The 19,306-nt window shown below is 44.7% G+C and overlaps 1 protein-coding gene across 1 annotated transcript in view; it reads right to left on the reverse strand.

Moving 5' to 3' along the window:
- MYO1B (myosin IB) overlaps positions 1-19,306 on the reverse strand; it is a 367,758-nt gene that overhangs the window by 264,844 nt on the left and 83,608 nt on the right. The window contains 1 exon segment of the mRNA XM_029606086.1: positions 776-870. Within this exon segment, the coding sequence (XP_029461946.1) occupies positions 776-870 (95 nt within the window).

Here is a 19,306-nt window from a genome sequence, read left to right on the forward strand (position 1 = left end):
TGATAGACCTTCAGATACCTGAAAAGTTTTAATGATGCACAATCGTCAAACCTTTTCCATTGGAAAGAAATAAGTAGAACTAGGGGTCACAAAATGAAACTCCAGGGAGGATGACTCAGAACCAACGTCAGGAAATATTTCTTCACGGAGAGGGTAGTTGATGCCTGGATGCCCTTCTGAAGGAGGTGGTGAAGACAAAAACAGGGAAAGATTTCAAAGGGACAAGGGATAATTACTGAAGATCCCTAAAAGCTAGAGGATAGAAACAAAGAAATGAGTATATGGGGGTAACTTGCTGGTGTGGCAGTTACTACCTTTTACAAATAAGCCACAACAACATCAGTGCTCTCTGCTTCAATGGCAGGGGGAAAAGAGGAAAAGGGGAATTAAATATAGCCAGAAAACAACTAGGACACTGAATTTTGCGGTCTAGGAAAAATAAACATGGAGTAACTTGCTGATGCAGCTTTTACTACCCTTAACCAATAAGCATGAAAGTCTTGATGTAACTCCAGTATTACTCTCTGCTTCTACAGCAGAAGGTAACAGGGAATTGGACTCTAACAGCAACCAACAAGGGCCTTGACCTTGATGGTCTGGGAAACTGACAAGAATGGGGGGACTTGTATAGCTCAACAGAAACTACCATAAACTTGCTGGGCAGACTGATCCTTTTCTGCCATCATTTCTATGTTTCTATGTAACAAAATATAATAGACCATACATATCTGTAACTGAAGCTCTTATACACGAGGTACGTGAAATAAACTGTTACCTGTTTTTCCAGCTCCACTTTCCCCAGTAATTAGAATACACTGGTCTTTATCCTGGTCCCTCAGGGATCTGTATGCCTCATCTGATAGAGCATAGCTGCAAATACACAGAAAAGACCTTAAAAAACATCATATATTATAGAACACATGGGTGACTGATTTTCAGCATAAGAACAACAATATAGGCAATTTTACCTTTTAGTTCTTTTATTTTTGTAGTTTTCCCATTTATGTCTATCACAAATATTAAATACCCAATCTGTGACAAAGAAAACGGCACTGCCCTACATTTGACAACTTAATTCAATCTATAATACAGCCATAATTTTCAAACACCAGGTAAGCATAAAGATGTTGAAGAGCACACACCAAAAATCCATTTGAGCTCCTTGGAAGATACCATAAGATTCCTACCCTGCCTGACAGGTTTTGGACCTTCTTTACCAACTGTGATAGAGCGGGCAATAAATATTTTAAATAAATATATAAACAAACTCCTCCAGGTAAGGTGCCAAAGAACTGTTTAGAAAAAGACACCTTGCCACTCTTTGAGGCTGTGGCTGCAAAATGGGCATCAGGACCGCGCCTACGTGTAAAAGGCCTGGATGCTATTCATTTTTCAAAATAATCAATTACAGAATACTTTTCTTAGAAAAAAGGATTTATAGGTACTTGTAACTGCTATTCTTATGTTGATCTAATTAAAATTGACTCAAATATATAGCAATACATGAGCGCTCAATTCATGCACCTCTGTATCTCTGAATTATTTTTATGGTAGTCTAATAAAAGTTATCCCAAATGAGAAACAATTCAGTTTTCCCAGGCAGCTGTTGCAGTTGGGTACTGCTGTGGAAGAGTGGACCCTTGGGCCGACCTACCACGAGAGGCGGGGTAGGCCGGGAGGCGGAGCCAAGGCCCAAAGTGTTCACCAGGTGATTGCCCGGGAACCAGGAACCCCCCAGGAGGAGCCTGTAGGGTCCTGGCTCCTTGGGACTTAGGTACCAGAGAGAGAATCCAGTAACAAAGAACCAGGAAGTCCAATGGTAATTGAGTCTAGCACAAGATCTTCACCCGGGTACCCAGAACCCCCCAGGAGGGGCCCGTAGGGTTCTGGCACCTTGGGACTTGGGTACTAGAGAGAGAGTCCAGCAATAGAGAACCAGGAAGTCCAAAGATAATAGAGTCTCTAAATGAGCAGACGTGAGTAGGAGCAAGTAGAAACCTGGAGCGGGGTCCGCAGCAAGCAGGTGAAGGCAAGGCTGAAGGCTGAAGCAGGAACAGAGACGAGCCGGGATCAAAGGCAGGCGGCAACAGAGCGTGGTCAGGGACGAACCGGGGTCGAGGCAGGCAGCAGGCAGAGCGTAGTCAGGGACGAACCGGGTCGAGGCAGGCAGCAGGCAGAGCGTAGTCAGGGACGAACCGGGGTCGAGGCAGGCGGCAGGCAGAGCGTAGTCAGGAACTCCAAGGTCAGCGGCAGGAACTCAGCAAGATGAAGCGCAACTCAGAACTACAAGACTGTAGTGAACCTCGTTGCAAGGTGATGAGGGAACGTCCGGACGCCGGTTATATCTGTCTCGGAGCGTGACGTCATCAGCGCAGGCGGGGCTTGACTTCCGGGTTCTGGGCGCTCAAAGTGGCTGTACTCGCGCGCGCGTGCGCGAGGCCGCGGTGAGAAAGACAGGCAAATGGCGGATGCCACATGGAACTGAGCGCGTCCTTGGGTCCTGGAGACCGCGGAGTGCGGCGTCCCCAGACGCGGAGGTAGGCGCTGGTCACGGGGAAGTGAGGGGAAGCGGTGCAGACCGCAACAGGCAGCATTGCAGCTACTGGAATGCTTTTCCTGACAAGACTTTACCTCACATATTTCAAATATGTTTTGTTCTACTACTTTCACTTTAGCTGTCTTCACGTTTCATATTCTCCTCTACCTTTCTCTAACCCCCTCGCCTTTTTTACTCTGGTTTTGGCATCTGCTTCCCAGAGCCGTAGCCAGGCCATGTGGCACCTATGGCCAAGTGAAAACGAACGTCCTCATCCTGAGCACAACACACGACACCACGAGCTGGAAGACTGTTAAAATGGAGGGGGTTTGAGTTTTATTTTCACCCAGCAGTTTCCTCCGGCTCCTTTGGGCTTCCAACTCAGTCAGAACCAGTAGAGAGATCTTGGCACCAGGAGCCTTCATTCACAACTCCTGGGCATTTTTTTTCCCCCTGAGCTTTCTTTAATTCAGTCACTGCAGTGTCAGTCCTGGGCTGGCGGCCATGCACCAGGGCTCCCTTCAGAACCCTGCAGTCATGAACCCCCCCAGTCCAACCATTAGGTGTCACCCCCTCCCAGTCATGCCCTCCCTATACACAATTAAAGATTATTCAGATTTTACATGAAAAAGGTCATTCTGAGCTAAAAATATCACTTACAACAACATTTATACTATATTTACATGCATTGCTGTGGTGCTAACTAGAAAACCCTGCAAAAACAAGTAAAAGAATAAAGGCACTTGGAACCAATATATGGTATTAGGCCTGTGGTAGCGCATGTTAGATGTTGGCTTGGCCCTCAGAAAGCCACGAGTAAATGGAATTACAATTACAATATATTAAACCTCCCATACCACAACAGCACTAACTCCCAGCATTCAATCCTACCTATGAAAAGGCAACATTGCAAATATTACACCAGGACCTAAACACCAAAACACCTCCTATTAAAAAAAGAGAACAATTAAACAATTAAACATTGTTATAGATCCCTGCACAAAAACTAAAAGCTTGCAGAGCACCTCACCTTGTACACACGATGAACACAGACAGACCCTCACCAAATTACTAACAGAGAATACTGTAAAGTGTAAAACAGAAACATGCAGACAAAAAATGAACTGGAAACCACAACAAGCCAGACTGTATGCAGTGCAACTATGGAATGACAGAAATACCACCATTCCTCATAAAACATTAAACAATAAAATAAAGAAACATAAATCATAAATAGTAAAACCATACTAATAAAAATGTTTAATATTTCAAAACAGTTGATGGATAGAATATCCAATAATTAAAAACTCATATCTCTATCTATTTCCAAAAGTCAATAAAATATTTCAAAACAGCTGATATATCAAATACCACCCATAATTAAAACTAATAAGGATAAAAAAATAAATCCCCTGCTGTCCATACCTGGGACATTTTTATTTCCAGAAGACCCAGATGATCATTTTCATTTCCAGATGCTTTCTTTCATACATACTCAATCATATACACACATACATGCTTGTTTGCTCTCTCATGCTCGGTCACACACACACACATACACACACACATATACTTGTTCAATCTCTGTCATATATACATACAGGCTCAGTCATTCACACACACTCATATGCTCTCTCTCACTCATGCTCTTTCATATATACATACATACTCAACTATCCACATATATACTCATTCATTCTTTCATATGCTCAGTCACACACACACACACACACACACACACACTCATGACTCTCTCTCATATACAGTCATACACACACATACTCATAGGTTCTCCCTCACATACTCAATCATTCACACACACAGACTCTCTCACAAGATCATACCTCGCTCACATGCTCAGTCACACACACATACATGTTCAGACCTCTCTTTCACAAGTTCAATAACACACACACACACACACATATAGGCTCTCTCTCACATGCTCAATCAGATACACACATGCTCATCTCTCTCTCTCACACCCTCAGTCATACACACACATGCTCACAGATTCTCTCATCTAGCCTCTAGGTATGCTGAAGCATTGGGAGGGAGACCAATGCTTCTTCGCATTATGTGGGCCACACTGTTTCTGCTCATTGCTGCTCCTTGAGACCCTGTCGGCCATGCTACTTTTCACTGCCAGGCAGGGTAAGGGAAGAAAAGACCAATGCTTTTGGCAGCCCTGACGCTGCACTGCTTTTCACTACCTGGGCAGGGAGGTGGAAGGAGGGGGAGAGGAGGGGGCCAATGTTTTTTGCTGATCCTATGGGTAATGCTATTCTTCATTGCCGGGGCGGGGCAGAGAGGGGTCAGGTGTGTGTGCTGCACTGTTCTTCTTTGTCCTGCAGGAGGAAGAGATCAATTGTTTTTGAGGCTCTGCGGGCCATGCAGCTATATTCTTCCAGGGCGGGAGGAATGGAGGAGGAGACTGGAGACAAATAGTTTTCGTAAGATGGCACCCCTAGAGAATGTCACCTATGGCCAAGGCCACATCGGCCACAGGCTAGATACGGCTCTGCTGCTTCCCTTCCAACCCCTCCCCTAGTACTGCCATCATTTTCTCTTTTCATTTATCACATCACCTTTGCCAAAATAGTTCTGCTTCTAATCTAATCATTTATAATTCTGAAATGGTTTAGCTTGGGGATGATTTTCATCTGTATACCCTTGTGCATTCCTTAAGGTCTGGAAACACTGGGTTGATAGATGTGCCCTCAATTCATCAAGTACATTCAAGGATGATTTGTAATACAACGGTCCTGTTCAATATCTATGTGAGCAACATAGCGGAAGAGATAGAAGGTAAGGTTTGTCTTTTTCTGGATGACACTAAGATCTGCAACAGAGTGGACACGCCGGAAGGAGTGGAGAGAATGAGATGGGATTTAAAGAAGCTGGAAGAGTGGTCAAATACATGGCAACTGAGTTTCAATGCCAAGAAGTGCAGAGTCATGCATATGGGGTGCGGAAATCCAAAAAACTGTATTCGACGGGGGGGTGAAGGGCTGATGTGCACGGAGCAGGAGAGAAACATTGGAGTGATAGTGTCAAACGATCTGAAGTCGGGGAAACAATGTGACAAGGCGATAGCTAAAGCCAAAAGAATGCTGGGCTGCATAGAGAGAGGAATATTGAATTAAAAAAGGGAAGTGATTATCCCCTTGTACAGGGCGTTGGTGAGACCTCCCCTGGAGTACTGTGCTCAGTTCTGGAGATAAGGGACAGAGATAGGATGGAGGCAGTCCAGAGAAGGGCGACCAAAAAGGTGGATGGTCTTCATCGAATGACTTATAAGGAGAGATTGAAGAATCTAAATATGTACACCCTGGAGGAAAGGAGGAGCAGAGGTGATATGATACAGACTTTCAGATACTTGAAAGATTTTAATGATTCAAAGCCAACGACAAACCTTTTCCATTGGAAAAAAATCAGCAGAACCAGGAGTCACGATTTGAAGCTCCAAGGAGGAAGAACCAATGTCAGGAAGTATTTCTTCACGGAGAGGGTGGTGGATGCCTGGAACGCCCTTCCGCAGGAAGTGGTGAAGACTAAAACTGTGAAGGACTTGAAAAGGGCATGTGATAAACACTATGGATCCATAAAGTCTAGAGAATGTGAAGGAAGAGAGGGAGGCTTGAGGGAAAGACTACTACTACCTGGAGATAATACCCTTATTCAATAGGCATACACACGGTAAATGAGACTCCGACAGTGCTCTATGCTTCAACAGCAAGAGGAAATGCGAAAAAAAAAAAAGGATTTGCATTCACAAAAAATATGGGGAGTAGCTTGCTTGTTACGGCGGTTACTACCCCAGACCAAACAAGCCTGATGCTTCACTTTCAATGCATAACCAGTGTTGCTCTCTGCTTCAACGGCAGAGGGAATGAAGAAAAGATGATTTTCAATGCATATCCAGTGTTGCTCTCTGCTTCAATGGCAGGGGGAAATGAAGAAAAGTGGATTTATATTCATATAACAACCAACAAGGACTGAATAGCACAGGCTGGGTAAACAAATAAGTGTGGGAGTAGCTTGCTTATTGCGGCGGTTACTACCCCTAACCAATTAAGCTAGATACTTCACTTAGAAGCAGTTCCATCACTGCTCTCTATATTAATAGCGGGGTGGAAGGGAAATAGAACCAAAAGATTACATTAATAGTGGGGGTGGAAGGGAAATAGTACCAAAAGCTTACTAAAGGCCAAGAGTAACAGATAAGTATGAGAGAGAGAAAAAAGAAAAAGTGTGGAAGCTTGCTGGGCAGACTGGATGGGCCATTTGGTCTTCTTCTGCTGTCATTTCTATGTTTCTATATCAGTGGCCAGTCCAAAATTATGGAACACTATGGGGCGGATTTTAAGAGCCCTGCTCACCTAAATCCGCCTAAAACCGGGCGGATTTAGGCGAGCAGGGCCCTGCGCGCCGGTGCGCCTATTTTACATAGGCCTACCGGCGCGCGCAGAGCCCCGGGACTCGCGTAAGTCCCGGGGTTTCGCGAGGGGGCGTGTCGGGGGCATGTCGGGGGGCAGGCCCGGTCGGCGCGGCGTTTTGGGGGCGTGTCGGCAGCGTTTTGGGGGCGGGCCAGGGGGGGTGGTTACGGCCCGGGGCGGTCCGGGGGCGTGGCCGCGCCCTCCGTACCTGCCCCCAGGTCGCGTTCTAGCGTGCAAGCGACCCGCTGGCGCGTGGGGATTTACGTCTCCCTCCGGGAGGCGTAAATCCCCCGACAAAGGTAAGGGGGGGGGTTTAGACAGGGCCGGGCGGGTGGGTTAGGTAGGGGAAGGGAGGGGAAGGTGAGGGGAGGGCAAAAGAAAGTTCCCTCCGAGGCCGCTCCGATTTCGGAGCGGCCTCGGAGGGAACGGGGGTAGGCTGCGCGGCTCGGCGTGCGCCGGCTATACGGAATCGATAGCCTTGCGCACGCCGATCCAGGATTTTAGTGGATATGCGCGGCTACGCGCGTATCTACTAAAATCCCGCGTACTTTTGCTTGCGCCTGATGCACCAGCAAAAGTACGCCAATTCGCGCGGTTTGAAAATCTACCCCTATGCCTGTAGGCCATTCTTAGAATCATGTAGCTACCACACAATAGAAATCAAAGTACCGCCTTGATTGTTTTCCCTGACGCATCCCTAAGAAGGCAAAACGCTGACAGCATTGGACGTCAGGACGCCAGAAGTAGATGCAAACATTAAAGACTTTAAGCTTCTCAAAGATGTATCTTTTGATGCAAACATATTTTTCAACACTTGTTTGTAAATTTGAAAAGTTAGCTGCAAGACCAGTTTACTGAGAAGACACTCTCTAAGGAATATTTTTCACTAAACACAGAAAAAAAAGATTCACTATATACAAAAAAAGACACAAAAAAAGAAAAGAAGATACCGCTAAGAATGGATGTGTTGGAGGTTTTTTTTCAACTAACGATGGTGCTTTGTTTCACCTTTTTGCAGGCAGTTATTGCTGAGATTAATTGAACGACAACATTTCTGTGTGCTTTAGATTACATTTCTGACTGTATTTTTTTAGTATTAGCCTTAGAATTATGACAGATGCTAAAGAATTTTAAAAAGCTTTAAAAACCTGGCCTTGTAAGACAGCATTCAAAAACTAGGTATAAATACAAAATCATTTGTAAAGTGCTACTCGAAAAATGTCTAAAATAAGTTCAAGCATGAATGAATACACATTTGGACAATGCACATTTATGGATATGATGCCTAATAACACTACAGTAAGATAACTATTTTATTAATGCATATCTTGCTTTAACGATGATTTGTATTTCATATTTAATGTTTTGTTTTAAATAACTATGTATGGCTTTCATATGCCGCTGTGATTTGTAGAATGTGCGGCTAAAGAAATGTTTCAATAAATGAATAAATAATCTTAGCACACTATCCACCTCTTCTAATTGTTGTTCTTCAAGTGAACACTCCAACTTGTTACCCTGTCTCCAATAAATCTGCTGAAGTCCTTGACTTCATTCTCTATAAGCAGAGAAAGTTAGAAACATGAGTCCCTCCCACATCACTCAGTTATTACAGCATCTTTCATCTCTATTTTCATCCCACTCCGCCCTACTTATTGCTGAGGAGTGGGATGGAAGGGGAGGTTCCTGTTTCTAGCTCCACCTGGTCCTTCCTGATGTCTGCTCCTCCAGTGTCCTTCACCCCCTCTTCATGTGAATACCTATATTCATTTTTGTCTCTTCCCTTTAAACTACTGCTCATTGTCAGTCATCCTTGTGGCTCTGCTAATTCTTACTTTTGATGATCAGGACAGTCTTTTTTGCACTGCTTCTAGGCCTGACCTCATACTAGGTGACTAACATCAATCTAGGCACATCTATTGTAACCAGCTCACCGCTGTCCCCCTCGGTTTTTCCTTTTCCTTCTCTTTCATCTCTACCAATTAAATAAAATAAAGAAAACCTACTTTTAGATTACTCAGCAACAAAAATATTTAAATACCTGAAGTATAAATGGAAATGCATCTCTGCGTTCAGGTCCTGGAGCTGTTCTATACCATAGTCTGTAAGATTTTTGGCATGTGCACAGAATATAAAATGATACGTTCACTGCTTGCAAGAGAACATGAAGATGTTGAATTTCAGTAAACAAAAAAATTAATTTAATGTAAGTAAAAAAATAATCTATCAGGAATGGAAAACTATTTAGGAAACTTGGGCACTAGCCAAAATTTTCAGGAGCTAGGGAAAAATAATTTTCTACCTCATAATTTTTAAAATATTTTTTCTTGTGTCTATTTTGTTTCTTTTCAGTTATTTTGCTCCTTTTTGGCTTTTCTTTGCTTTCCTCTCCATTCAGCTTCTTCCTCCTCTTCTTTCCTTCCAGCCCCTAAGCCACAGCAGTGATGGCTCCTTTTGGACTAGCAACAAATGGCAAATTTTAGGTGCCCAGGCACCCTGCCACCCATAATCTTTCCACCCCATATTACACTTGGTTTAGGGTGTCTGTCAAAAACATAAAGGCTGTAAGTTTTTCCAAAAATAGTGTTTAAGAAAAAAAAGCAGCATCCAGTCAATTTAAAAAAAAAAAGGTCTGTATGACAGTTGTTATACAGCAAGCACTGTAAAACTGACCGATTCACAGTGCTTGCAGATTCCTCCTTCCAATGAGCACAGCTGGTACCAAAGGAGCAAGATAGAGGCCACAGTCCTGGGGAGCCCCTCTTTGGGACCAATGAAAGTGTGAATAAGTCAACATTTCCAAAAGAAAAAAAAAATCACTTCTGCATATATTTCATGCTAATTTATGGTTGTGTGTTCAGACAAGACTACAGTTCAGCACAAGCATCATTAAATTTGCCCACAAATGAAATTAAAATGCATTCCATGTTAGCTTTTAACACACTAAAAAAGTTCAGTACAGACCGTACTATTTTCCTATTTCAATCAACAGTAGTTGAAGCAAACATTTTTTTACAAAGATAATTCAGTTGATCCATTTCATGTTATGATTCTTGGTTAAACCTGAGGAGATATTAAGAGGCAGGCAACTACAGACCGGTTAGCCTCACTTCGGTGGTGGGAAAAGTAATGGAGTCACTGCTGAAAGAGAGAATAGTGAACTATCTACAGTCTGGAGAATTGATGGACCAGAGGCAGCATGGATTCACCAGGGGAAGATCCTGTCAGACAAATCTGATTGACTTTTTTGACTGGGTAACCAAGGAATTGGATCAAGGAAGAGCGCTCGATATCATATACTTGGATTTCAGCAAAGCTTTTGATACGGTTCCGCACAGGAGACTGGTGAATAAAACGAGAAGCTTGGGAGTGAGTGCCGAGGTGGTGACCTGGATTGCAAATTGGTTGACGGACAGAAGACAATGTGTGATGGTAAATGGAACCTTCTCTGAAGAGAGAGCGGTTTTAAGTGGTGTACCGCAAGGATCGGTGTTGGGACCGGTCCTGTTCAATATCTTTGTGAGCGACATTGCGGACGGGATAGAAGGTAAGGTTTGTCTTTTTGCGGATGACACTAAGATCTGCAACAGAGTGGACACGCCGGAAGGAGTGGAGAGAATGAGACGGGATCTAAGGAAACTGGAAGAGTGGTCGAAGATATGGCAGCTGAGATTCAATGCCAAGAAGTGCAAAGTCATGCATATGGGGAGTGGAAATCCGAATGAACTGTATTCGATGGGGGGGGGAAAGGCTGATGTGCACGGAGCAGGAGAGGGACCTTGGGGTGATAGTGTCTAATGATGTGAAGACAGCGAAACAATGCGACAAGGCGATAGCAAAAGCCAGAAGAATGCTGGGCTGCATAGAGAGAGGAATATCGAGTAAGAAAAGGGAAGTGATTATTCCCTTGTACAGGTCCTTGGTGAGGCCTCACCTGGAGTACTGTGTTCAGTTCTGGAGACCGTATCTACAAAAAGACAAAGACAAGATGGAAGCGGTACAGAGAAGGGCGACCAGGAAGGTGGAGGATCTTCATCGGATGACGTACGAGGAGAGATTGAAGAATCTAAATATGTACACCCTGGAGGAAAGGAGGAGCAGAGGTGATATGATACAGACTTTCAGATACTTGAAAGGTTTTAATGATCCAAAAACAATGACAAACCTTTTCCGTAGGAAAAAAATCAGCAGAACCAGGGGTCACGAATTGAGGCTCCAGGGAGGAAGATTCAGAACCAATGTCAGAAAGTATTTCTTCACGGAGAGGGTGGTGGATGCCTGGAATGCCCTTCCGGAGGAAGTGGTGAAGACCAGAATTTTGAAAGACTTCAAAGGGGCGTGGGATAAACACTGTGGATCCATAAAGTCAAGAGGCCGCCAATGAAGAGTGGGTGACTCGCCAGAATGATGGCTACTGCCTGGACACAATACCCTTATTCAATAAACATACACATGCTTAATGTGACTCCAACATCGCTCTAAGCTTCAACAGCAAGAGGAAATGGAAAAAAGGATTTGCACTCACAAAGAGGGGAGTAGCTGGCTTGTTACGGCGGTTACTACCCCAAACCAAATATGCCTGATACTTCACTTTCAATGCATATACAGCATAGCTCTCTGCTTCAACGACAGGGGAGAAGAATAACTGATACTTCACACATCCAGCAGAGCTCTCTGCTTCAACGGCAAGGGAGAAGAAAAAGGGTTCGCACTCACAAAGCGGGGAGTAGCTGGCTTGTTACGGCGGTTACTACCCCAAACCAAATGTGCCTGATACTTCACTTTCCATGCATATCCAGCATGGCTCTCTGCTTCAACGGCATGGGAGAAAGACTGATACATCACGCATTTCCAGCATAGCTCTCTGCTTCAACAGCAGGGGAAAAAAAAACTGATGCTTCATGCATATCCTGCATAGCTTCAACGACAGGGGTGAAGAAAAAAAGGATTCACAATCACAAAGCGAGGAGTAGCTGGCTTGTTACGGCGGTTACTACCCCAAACCAAATGTGCCTGATACTTCACTTTCAATGCATATCCAGCATGGCTCTCTGCTTCAACGGCAGGGGAGAAAAAAACTGATACTTCACGCATATCCAGCATAGCTCCCTGCTTCAATGGCAGGGGAGAAGAAAAAACAACCAACAAGGGCTGTACAACATAGTCTAGGTAAAACAAATAAGTATGGGTGTAGCTTGCTTATCACGGCGGTTACTACCCCTACTACCCCTAACTAATCAAGCTAGATATTTCACTTGGATGCAGCTCCATCACTGCTCTCTACATTAATGGTGGGGGTGGAAGGGGAATAGAACAAAGAGCTAAGAGAAACAGATAAGTATGAGAGAAAAAATGTGTGAAGCTTGCTGGGCAGACTGGATGGGCCATTCGGTCTTCTTCTGCCGTCATTTCTATGTTTCTATGTTTAAAGGGTTTTTGTACTAGTTCTTTTCAACATAAAAGCAGCAAAGCATTATGCAGTGATTCAATCCATCCATTAGCATGATAAGTTTTATCTGAGTGAACCCATCAGGGTCAAATTTGAGGGGAAGCCCAAATATGGGTCTGAAATTTAGCCAAATAAAAAGGTCCTTGGAGAGAACTGATAGTGATGCTATTGATTTGCCAGAGAAAGGGAGTGCTTAAAGCTGGCAAAAGAAATAGAGGATTAAACTTATTCTCTGTGTCTATGAAGTGTGAAAAGGAAAATAAATAAAGGGTTTTACTTATTCTGTGTTTATTAAAAGCTTGCAAGTCTAGTCTTTTGCTGTGGGAAGGTGTGAAATATTAGGGATGTGCATTCGTTTTGAACGAATGCGCAATACGCAACTTATAGGTCCTTATTCGTTGCATTCGTGGGTTTGCAAAATGCATGGCGAACCCCCACGAATGCAACATATCATTAGTTTCATTCTTTTTGTTTGTGCCGCAGTGTTTTAGTGGCCGTTTGAAATAGAAGGCCATGTGAGAGTAGGGGCGGATTGGCCTATTGGGGGATCGGGCTTCCCCCGGTGGGCCAGACTAGCTGATCACGTGGCCTCCTCTGCTTCGGGCCATTGAGAGCGCCGGGCCGAAGAAATGAAGAGACCAGGCCAGCGGGGCTGAAGAAATGAAGATGGCCGCTGCTGGAGAAATGAAGACCAGCGCAGTCAGCCACCGACAGAGAGCAGGCCGGCAGGGCCAAAGAAAACAAGATCGGCGCAGCCAGCCGCCACCCAAAACCAGGCCAAAGAAAAGAAGATGGCAGCTGCCAGCCGCCGCCGGCGAAATGAAGACCGGTACAGCCAGCCGCTGACGGAGACAAGCTGTTCAGCTGGGGGCCTTTGTATATATATGTATTTGAGAAAGGAATGGTGCTTCTGTGTGTGTGTGTGTGTGAGAAAGGAATGGTGCTTCTGTGTGTGTGTGTGTGTGTGTGTGTGTGTGGTTTGTATGTGAGAAAGGAATGGTGCTTCTGTGTGAGTGACAGGGAAGGTGCTTCATGTATGTGAGATAGGGAGGGTACTTCTATATGTGTGTGGTGTATATGTGAGTCAGGGAGGGTGCTTGTGTGTGTCAGTGTGTGTGTGTGCAAAAGAGAGATGGAGCATGTTTTTGGCTGGCTTGTGGCTGTGAGAGAGGGCATGTGTGTGATTGAGAGTCTGTATGTAAGTAAGAGAGAGCAAGAGCATTGTGTGATTGAGAGAGACTGGCCAGAGAGGTGACGTGTGTATGTGTAAGAAATACTGACCAGGGAGATAACTTGTGTGTATATGAGAGAGAGAGAGAGACTAGTTGGGGAGATGATTGATGTGCGAGAGACAGAAACTGGTCCTGAGGGTGTGACTGGTGTGTGTGTGTAAGAGACAGAAGAGACTGGTTGTGGTCCCTAAGGAAGAGGACAGTGAGGACAGCTTCAGCAGCTACTGTTGCTTCTGGTGTGGCCTGCAAGGGAAAGGAGTAGGAGAACTGCTGGAGAGGGTAAGTAAAGGTGGCTTTTTAAGTTCATTTTTCTTGATTGACTACCATATTAATTATTGGGTAGTATGTGATGTGTCTGCTGTTTGAAATATTTTATTGGTGTTTGGTAAAGCTTTCAAAATTTGCATGAGTCTTTAATTATTGGATATTCTATCCATCAGCTGTTTTGAAATTATTTTATTAGTATGATTTTACTATTATGATTAATGATTTATATATCTTGATTTTATTGATTGTTTCATGAGGAATGGTGAAATTTTTGTTTTTCCATTGTTGCACTGTATAGAGTCTGGCGTGATGCATTTTACAGTTCAGTTGTTGTCTGCACATTTCTATTTATACTTTATGTGGCTTTATTCTGTATTTGGTGAGGGTTTGTGTTCTGCATGCAAAGACTGAGATGAAGCATTCTTTTAATATGTGGTTTCCCTGTAGGGATCTGTAGTAGCTTTAGTTTGGCCTGTTCTGTTTTCCTGATAGGAAGTGTATTGATATTTTAGATTCTGGTGTAATATTTGTGGTATTCTTTTTTATAGGTAGGGTTGTTATCCTTTGAGTGCTGGCAGATAGTACTGTGTTGATACGGGAGGACCATGCCAAAATATATCACAATAGGTATGATGCCATATGAATTCCAAGATGCAAAGTTTTCTTGTTGGCATCACAACAGTGCATGGAATTATCACAATAACGTATATATTCATTTTACCTCAGAATGTCACTTTTCATGTAAAATATGTGTTAAATGCATAATTTAAAATTGTGTATGGGGAGGTGGGGGTAGGGCGCCAGGCTGTAAGGTTTGCCTAAGGTGCCTAATACCCTTGCACTGGCCCTGTGCACAGCAGCAATGCTCCACCCCACCCAGGCATAGTTCATCATGTTTCAAGTCCTATCATGCATGTTAGACTCCTTGGTCCGTGTTTCAAGACGGGTCGGATGGACAGAGTGCCCCGGTTGACAGTCGCACTGCATTCTGAGCCTCGTCTTGTCTTTCCCCTATCAACACCACAGCAACCTGACTACCTCCGCTCTGCCAGCCTGTGCTGCCCCTATCAAAACCACAGCGACCTGACTACCTCAGCTCTGCCAGCCTGTCTAGCCCCTATCAAAACCACAGGGACCAGACTACCTCCGCTCTGCCATCCTGTCTTGCACCTATCAACTTTCTGCCACTCTGCCTTGCTGCCATACACCAGACGATTCTACTCCTTGTGGTGTTCTTGCCACTATCATGGTTCCTCAGTGTGTTGGTGTAGTCTTTCTGCTGCTTTGTCCCTTTATCGGTGTCTTGTGGTTTTTTCTTACACCCATTCTGCTTGCTATGTTCCCCCTTCATTGTGCTGTAGGATGTTGATGCCATTTGTCTTGCCACTTTGCCTGTCGTGCTGCCTTCGAGGGTTCATGCACTGTTATCGGTGCTCTCTTTTGAAGCTGTGCTGTTTTTTATATACTCGCTGTTGCTTTGCACCTCTGTTAAAGCACTCTATCCACTCCTGGTACCCTTTTGCCCCTTTACAGTGCCTTAGGCTATTCATGCCACTTTGGTGCCACTTTGCCACAGTCTAAGTACCTTGGAGCTCTTTTCTCATTCTGATGATTGCTCCCCAGAAGTTTCATCAGAATTCATAAGAAAACCCCAATTCTGCAGCCAAAAATAGGCTGCAAATACGTCCCCCATTGACTTTAATCGGAAAACGGAAAACGAATAAAACAAATCAAACAAACGAAACAAATCAAACGAATGCAACAAATTTGAGTCCTGGCAAAACGAACAAGAATTGAAATGAATTTTTTCCTTCTGCACATCCCTATGAAATATGTTTCTTTGAGAAGTAATCAGTGGTGTTTTATTTTCTGCACTTACCCTCCCCATCTCCCATCCACCCAGTCATATAGTTTCATATTTTGATTATTAACCAAATTAGAAGGTTAGGAGGAAATGTTTTCACAGTATGAATCAATTAGGGATTTATACCAATAAGTCAACAGGGAAATTAACTCCTTTAATTTTCAATGCAGCTTATTGAAGCTTTTTTATGGATTTCAACCAGACCTAAATAGATTAGGCTGAATTACTTGGCATTGGCTGGAGAGAATTCAGGTTTGTACAAGGAATGAAACAGTAAGTGAATTAATAACTAAGTTAATTTGAGAGGGAGCTTGATTGGTAGTATTTTAATACATTTTGATGTAATGTTGGTTTGGGACATTTTGTTCTCTAAGCAACAAGATTCTATGAAGAGTGCCACACTAAATGTTATACCTCACAGATACATAAATTGTAGTCTGGTAGTATAAGATAAACCACTCTATACTACAAAGAAACAAATGGGAAAACAAACATAACTTCAAACAAGGAGTCTAAGGAGGTAGAAAACAGATTTCACAGACAAGCTGATTTTAGTAGCAAGAAAGTTGATGAAAAGGTAGGAAATTTGGTAAATATTTCTCATTTCACTTAACAGGTAACAAAGTTCTCAATAGAAGGATAGCCAGGAAACACTATGTCACCAAAGCTGTCACCATTGTTACTACATCTTCCTCTGTCCAGATAAATATTTTGATCCTGTAAAGAATCAGTTAAATGCCAATATATCAGCAGGTCAACTCCCTCAGAAGACGAATGGTGGAACTGAGAGAAGAGGTGGCAAGGCTGATGTGTACTGAAGGGGAGGGCAATAGAACTACATCAGCAAAATGCTTTTTGATGCAACTAGGAGGAACATTTCTCCAGAAGGGAAGATGAAACTGGACCACAGGATGAAAGCTGGACCAAATTATCTTGGCCACTAGATTCTACACGTCAATTCTATTTTCTTTCAAACTCTTGAATGTGTATACAGTCCTGGAAGTGGAAGAACCAATCTAGAAAAAGGAGGTGCTAGAACCAAAAAACCCAAAAGCTGCAGGATCAGCTAGGAACATAAGAACAGCCATACTGGGTCAGACCAAGGGTACATCAAGCCCAGCATCCTGTTTCCAACAGTGGGCAATCCAGGCCATAGGAACCTGGCAAGTACCCAAAAACTAAGTCTATACCAAGTTACTGTTGCTAGTAATAGCAGTGGCAATTTTCTAAGTCAGCTTAATTAATATCAGGTAATGGACTTCTCCTCCAAGAATGTATACAATCCTTTTTTAAACCCAGCTACACTAATTGCACTAACCACATCCACTGGCAACAAATTCCAGAGTTTAATTGTGCGTTGAGTGAAAAAGAACTTTCTCCGATTAGTCCTTCTATTATCTGAAAGAGTAAATAACTGATCCAAATCTACCCGTTCTAGACCTCTCATGATTTTAAACACCTCTATCATATCCCCTCCCAGCAGTCTCTTTTCCAAGGTGAATAGTCCTAACTTCTTTAGTCTTTCCTCACTGGGGGAGCTGTTCCATCCCCTTTACCATTTTGGTCACCCTTTTCTGTACCTTCTCCATTGCAACTATATCCTTTTTGAAACGTGGCGACCATAACCGTACACAGCACTCAAGGTGCGGTCTCACCATAGAGCGATACAAAGGCATTATGACATTTTCCATTTTATTCACCATTCCCTTCCTAATAATTCCCAACATTCTGTTTGCTTTTTTGCCAACAAGTAAGAAAAAAGATATAATAATGCTCTTGTACATGTTATGAACCCTCCTGTAGCTGGGCTACGGGAGGCTTCTTACCTCTTCCTGGAGGCCGCTCCAAGCCAGGGCCTCGCCTGCGAACTGTCCAGGATTTGCTCCAGGGCCTGGGAGGCCTCAATGTCCGTGGGGCCTGCCTGAGGCTGCTTGTGCTTGCATGGACTTCCTGGTTTGAGCCACGCCCTTCCCTAGGGGCCGGCCCGCAGCACTTCTCCGTAGTTATAGGGCCAGCTAGGTGTGGGCCTGCCAAACTCCTCCCAGGGAGTCGCCGGTCTGCAGCCCTATAAAAGGACTTCAATATCAGTCTGTCTTTGCCTTGCATCAGCCTGAGTTCTCTCTGGAGGCTCTCGCCTGCCAGAGCCTTGTAAGGCTTTCTGTTCTTCGTGGAGCTCCTCATCTCATCTGCCTTCATACCACATCGTGTCTTGATGTTCTGCCTGAGGTCCCTGACCAAGTCCTGATGTTCCGCCATGTTCTTCCATATCCCGATGTGTCCGCCTGCCAGGATGTTCTTCCCTGAGTCTTCGACTGGTACTCTCGAGCCTTCCGTACTGCCGGCCGTGGATCTCCCGGTGACGCGGCTTCGTCTTTGAGATGCCGGCAGTGGACTCCGGTCCCTGCGCTCCTGAGCCTCTGTTCCCGCCAGCCATGGGGGAAGCTTCAGATGACACCGGCTTCATCATTGGAGTTCCTCTTTGACTGGACCTGCCTGCGCTTGTCTCGCTCTCCTCGTGGTCCGTGACCAGCCTCCAAAGGCCGTGTAGGTTGCACAGTAGGACAGGGTGGTCCGCGACCAGCCCATTGGGTCCGCCTGTGAAGGTGGGCTGTGTAGGGCACCCTGAGAGACAGTGCCAATGTCCTCCTGCCTTGTGTCTTGCCCGGTTTGGATGTCAAGTTCCTCGCCATGCCCATGATGCCGTCTGCATCAGCCCAAGTGTCTTCGTTGAGATGCCGTCGCATCAGTCATAGTCCTGTCTACGTGTCAAGGCCTCCGTCTGCCCTCAACCTTAGGCAGGCCTGCTGTTCCAATGCCGATCAAGCGGCAGGTCCGAAAGGGCTCGGAACAGTCGGAGGACCGTTCCCCTACCAACATCACATGTTGTTGGCTCTAGGAGCTGGCAGGCCTGGCAGAGGGTAAGACTGTGTTCAGCCATGCTGGAGCATGCCGTCAACCCTCGGCTCGGCCCTGGATTCATCTGGGGTCGGGCTGAGGCCCAAGGGCACACTAAACACCCCCTTCTCAACAGAATGCAAGGCCTTTCGAGGCCGCTCTCAACAGAATGCAAGGCCTTCGAGGCCGCTTCTCAACAGAATGCAAGGCCTTCGAGGCCGCTTCTCAACAGAATGCAAGGCCTTTCGAGGCCGCTCTCAACAGAATGCAAGGCCTTCGAGGCCGCTTCTCAACAGAATGCAAGGCCTTTCGAGGCCGCTCTCAACAGAACATGATCCTGGTAAGGCCTCACCTGGACTCCGCTCAGCCCTGGAGACCACATTCCAAAAAGGACAGAAACAGGACTGAGGCTATCCAGAGAAGGGCAACCAAAATGGTGTGGGGTCTGTATCAGAATACTTGTGAGGAGAGGCTGAAACATCTAAATATGTATACCCTGGAGGAGAGGAGGTGCAGGGGAAATATGATACAGACATTCAGATACCTGAAAGGTTTTAATGATGCATGAACTTCAAAGCTTTTCTTTTGGAAAGCGGACAATAGAAATAGAGGTTACAAAATGAA

This window comes from Rhinatrema bivittatum, chromosome 6 (genome assembly GCF_901001135.1).
Source record: "Rhinatrema bivittatum chromosome 6, aRhiBiv1.1, whole genome shotgun sequence".
In the NCBI taxonomy this organism is placed as follows: Eukaryota; Metazoa; Chordata; class Amphibia; order Gymnophiona; family Rhinatrematidae; genus Rhinatrema; species Rhinatrema bivittatum.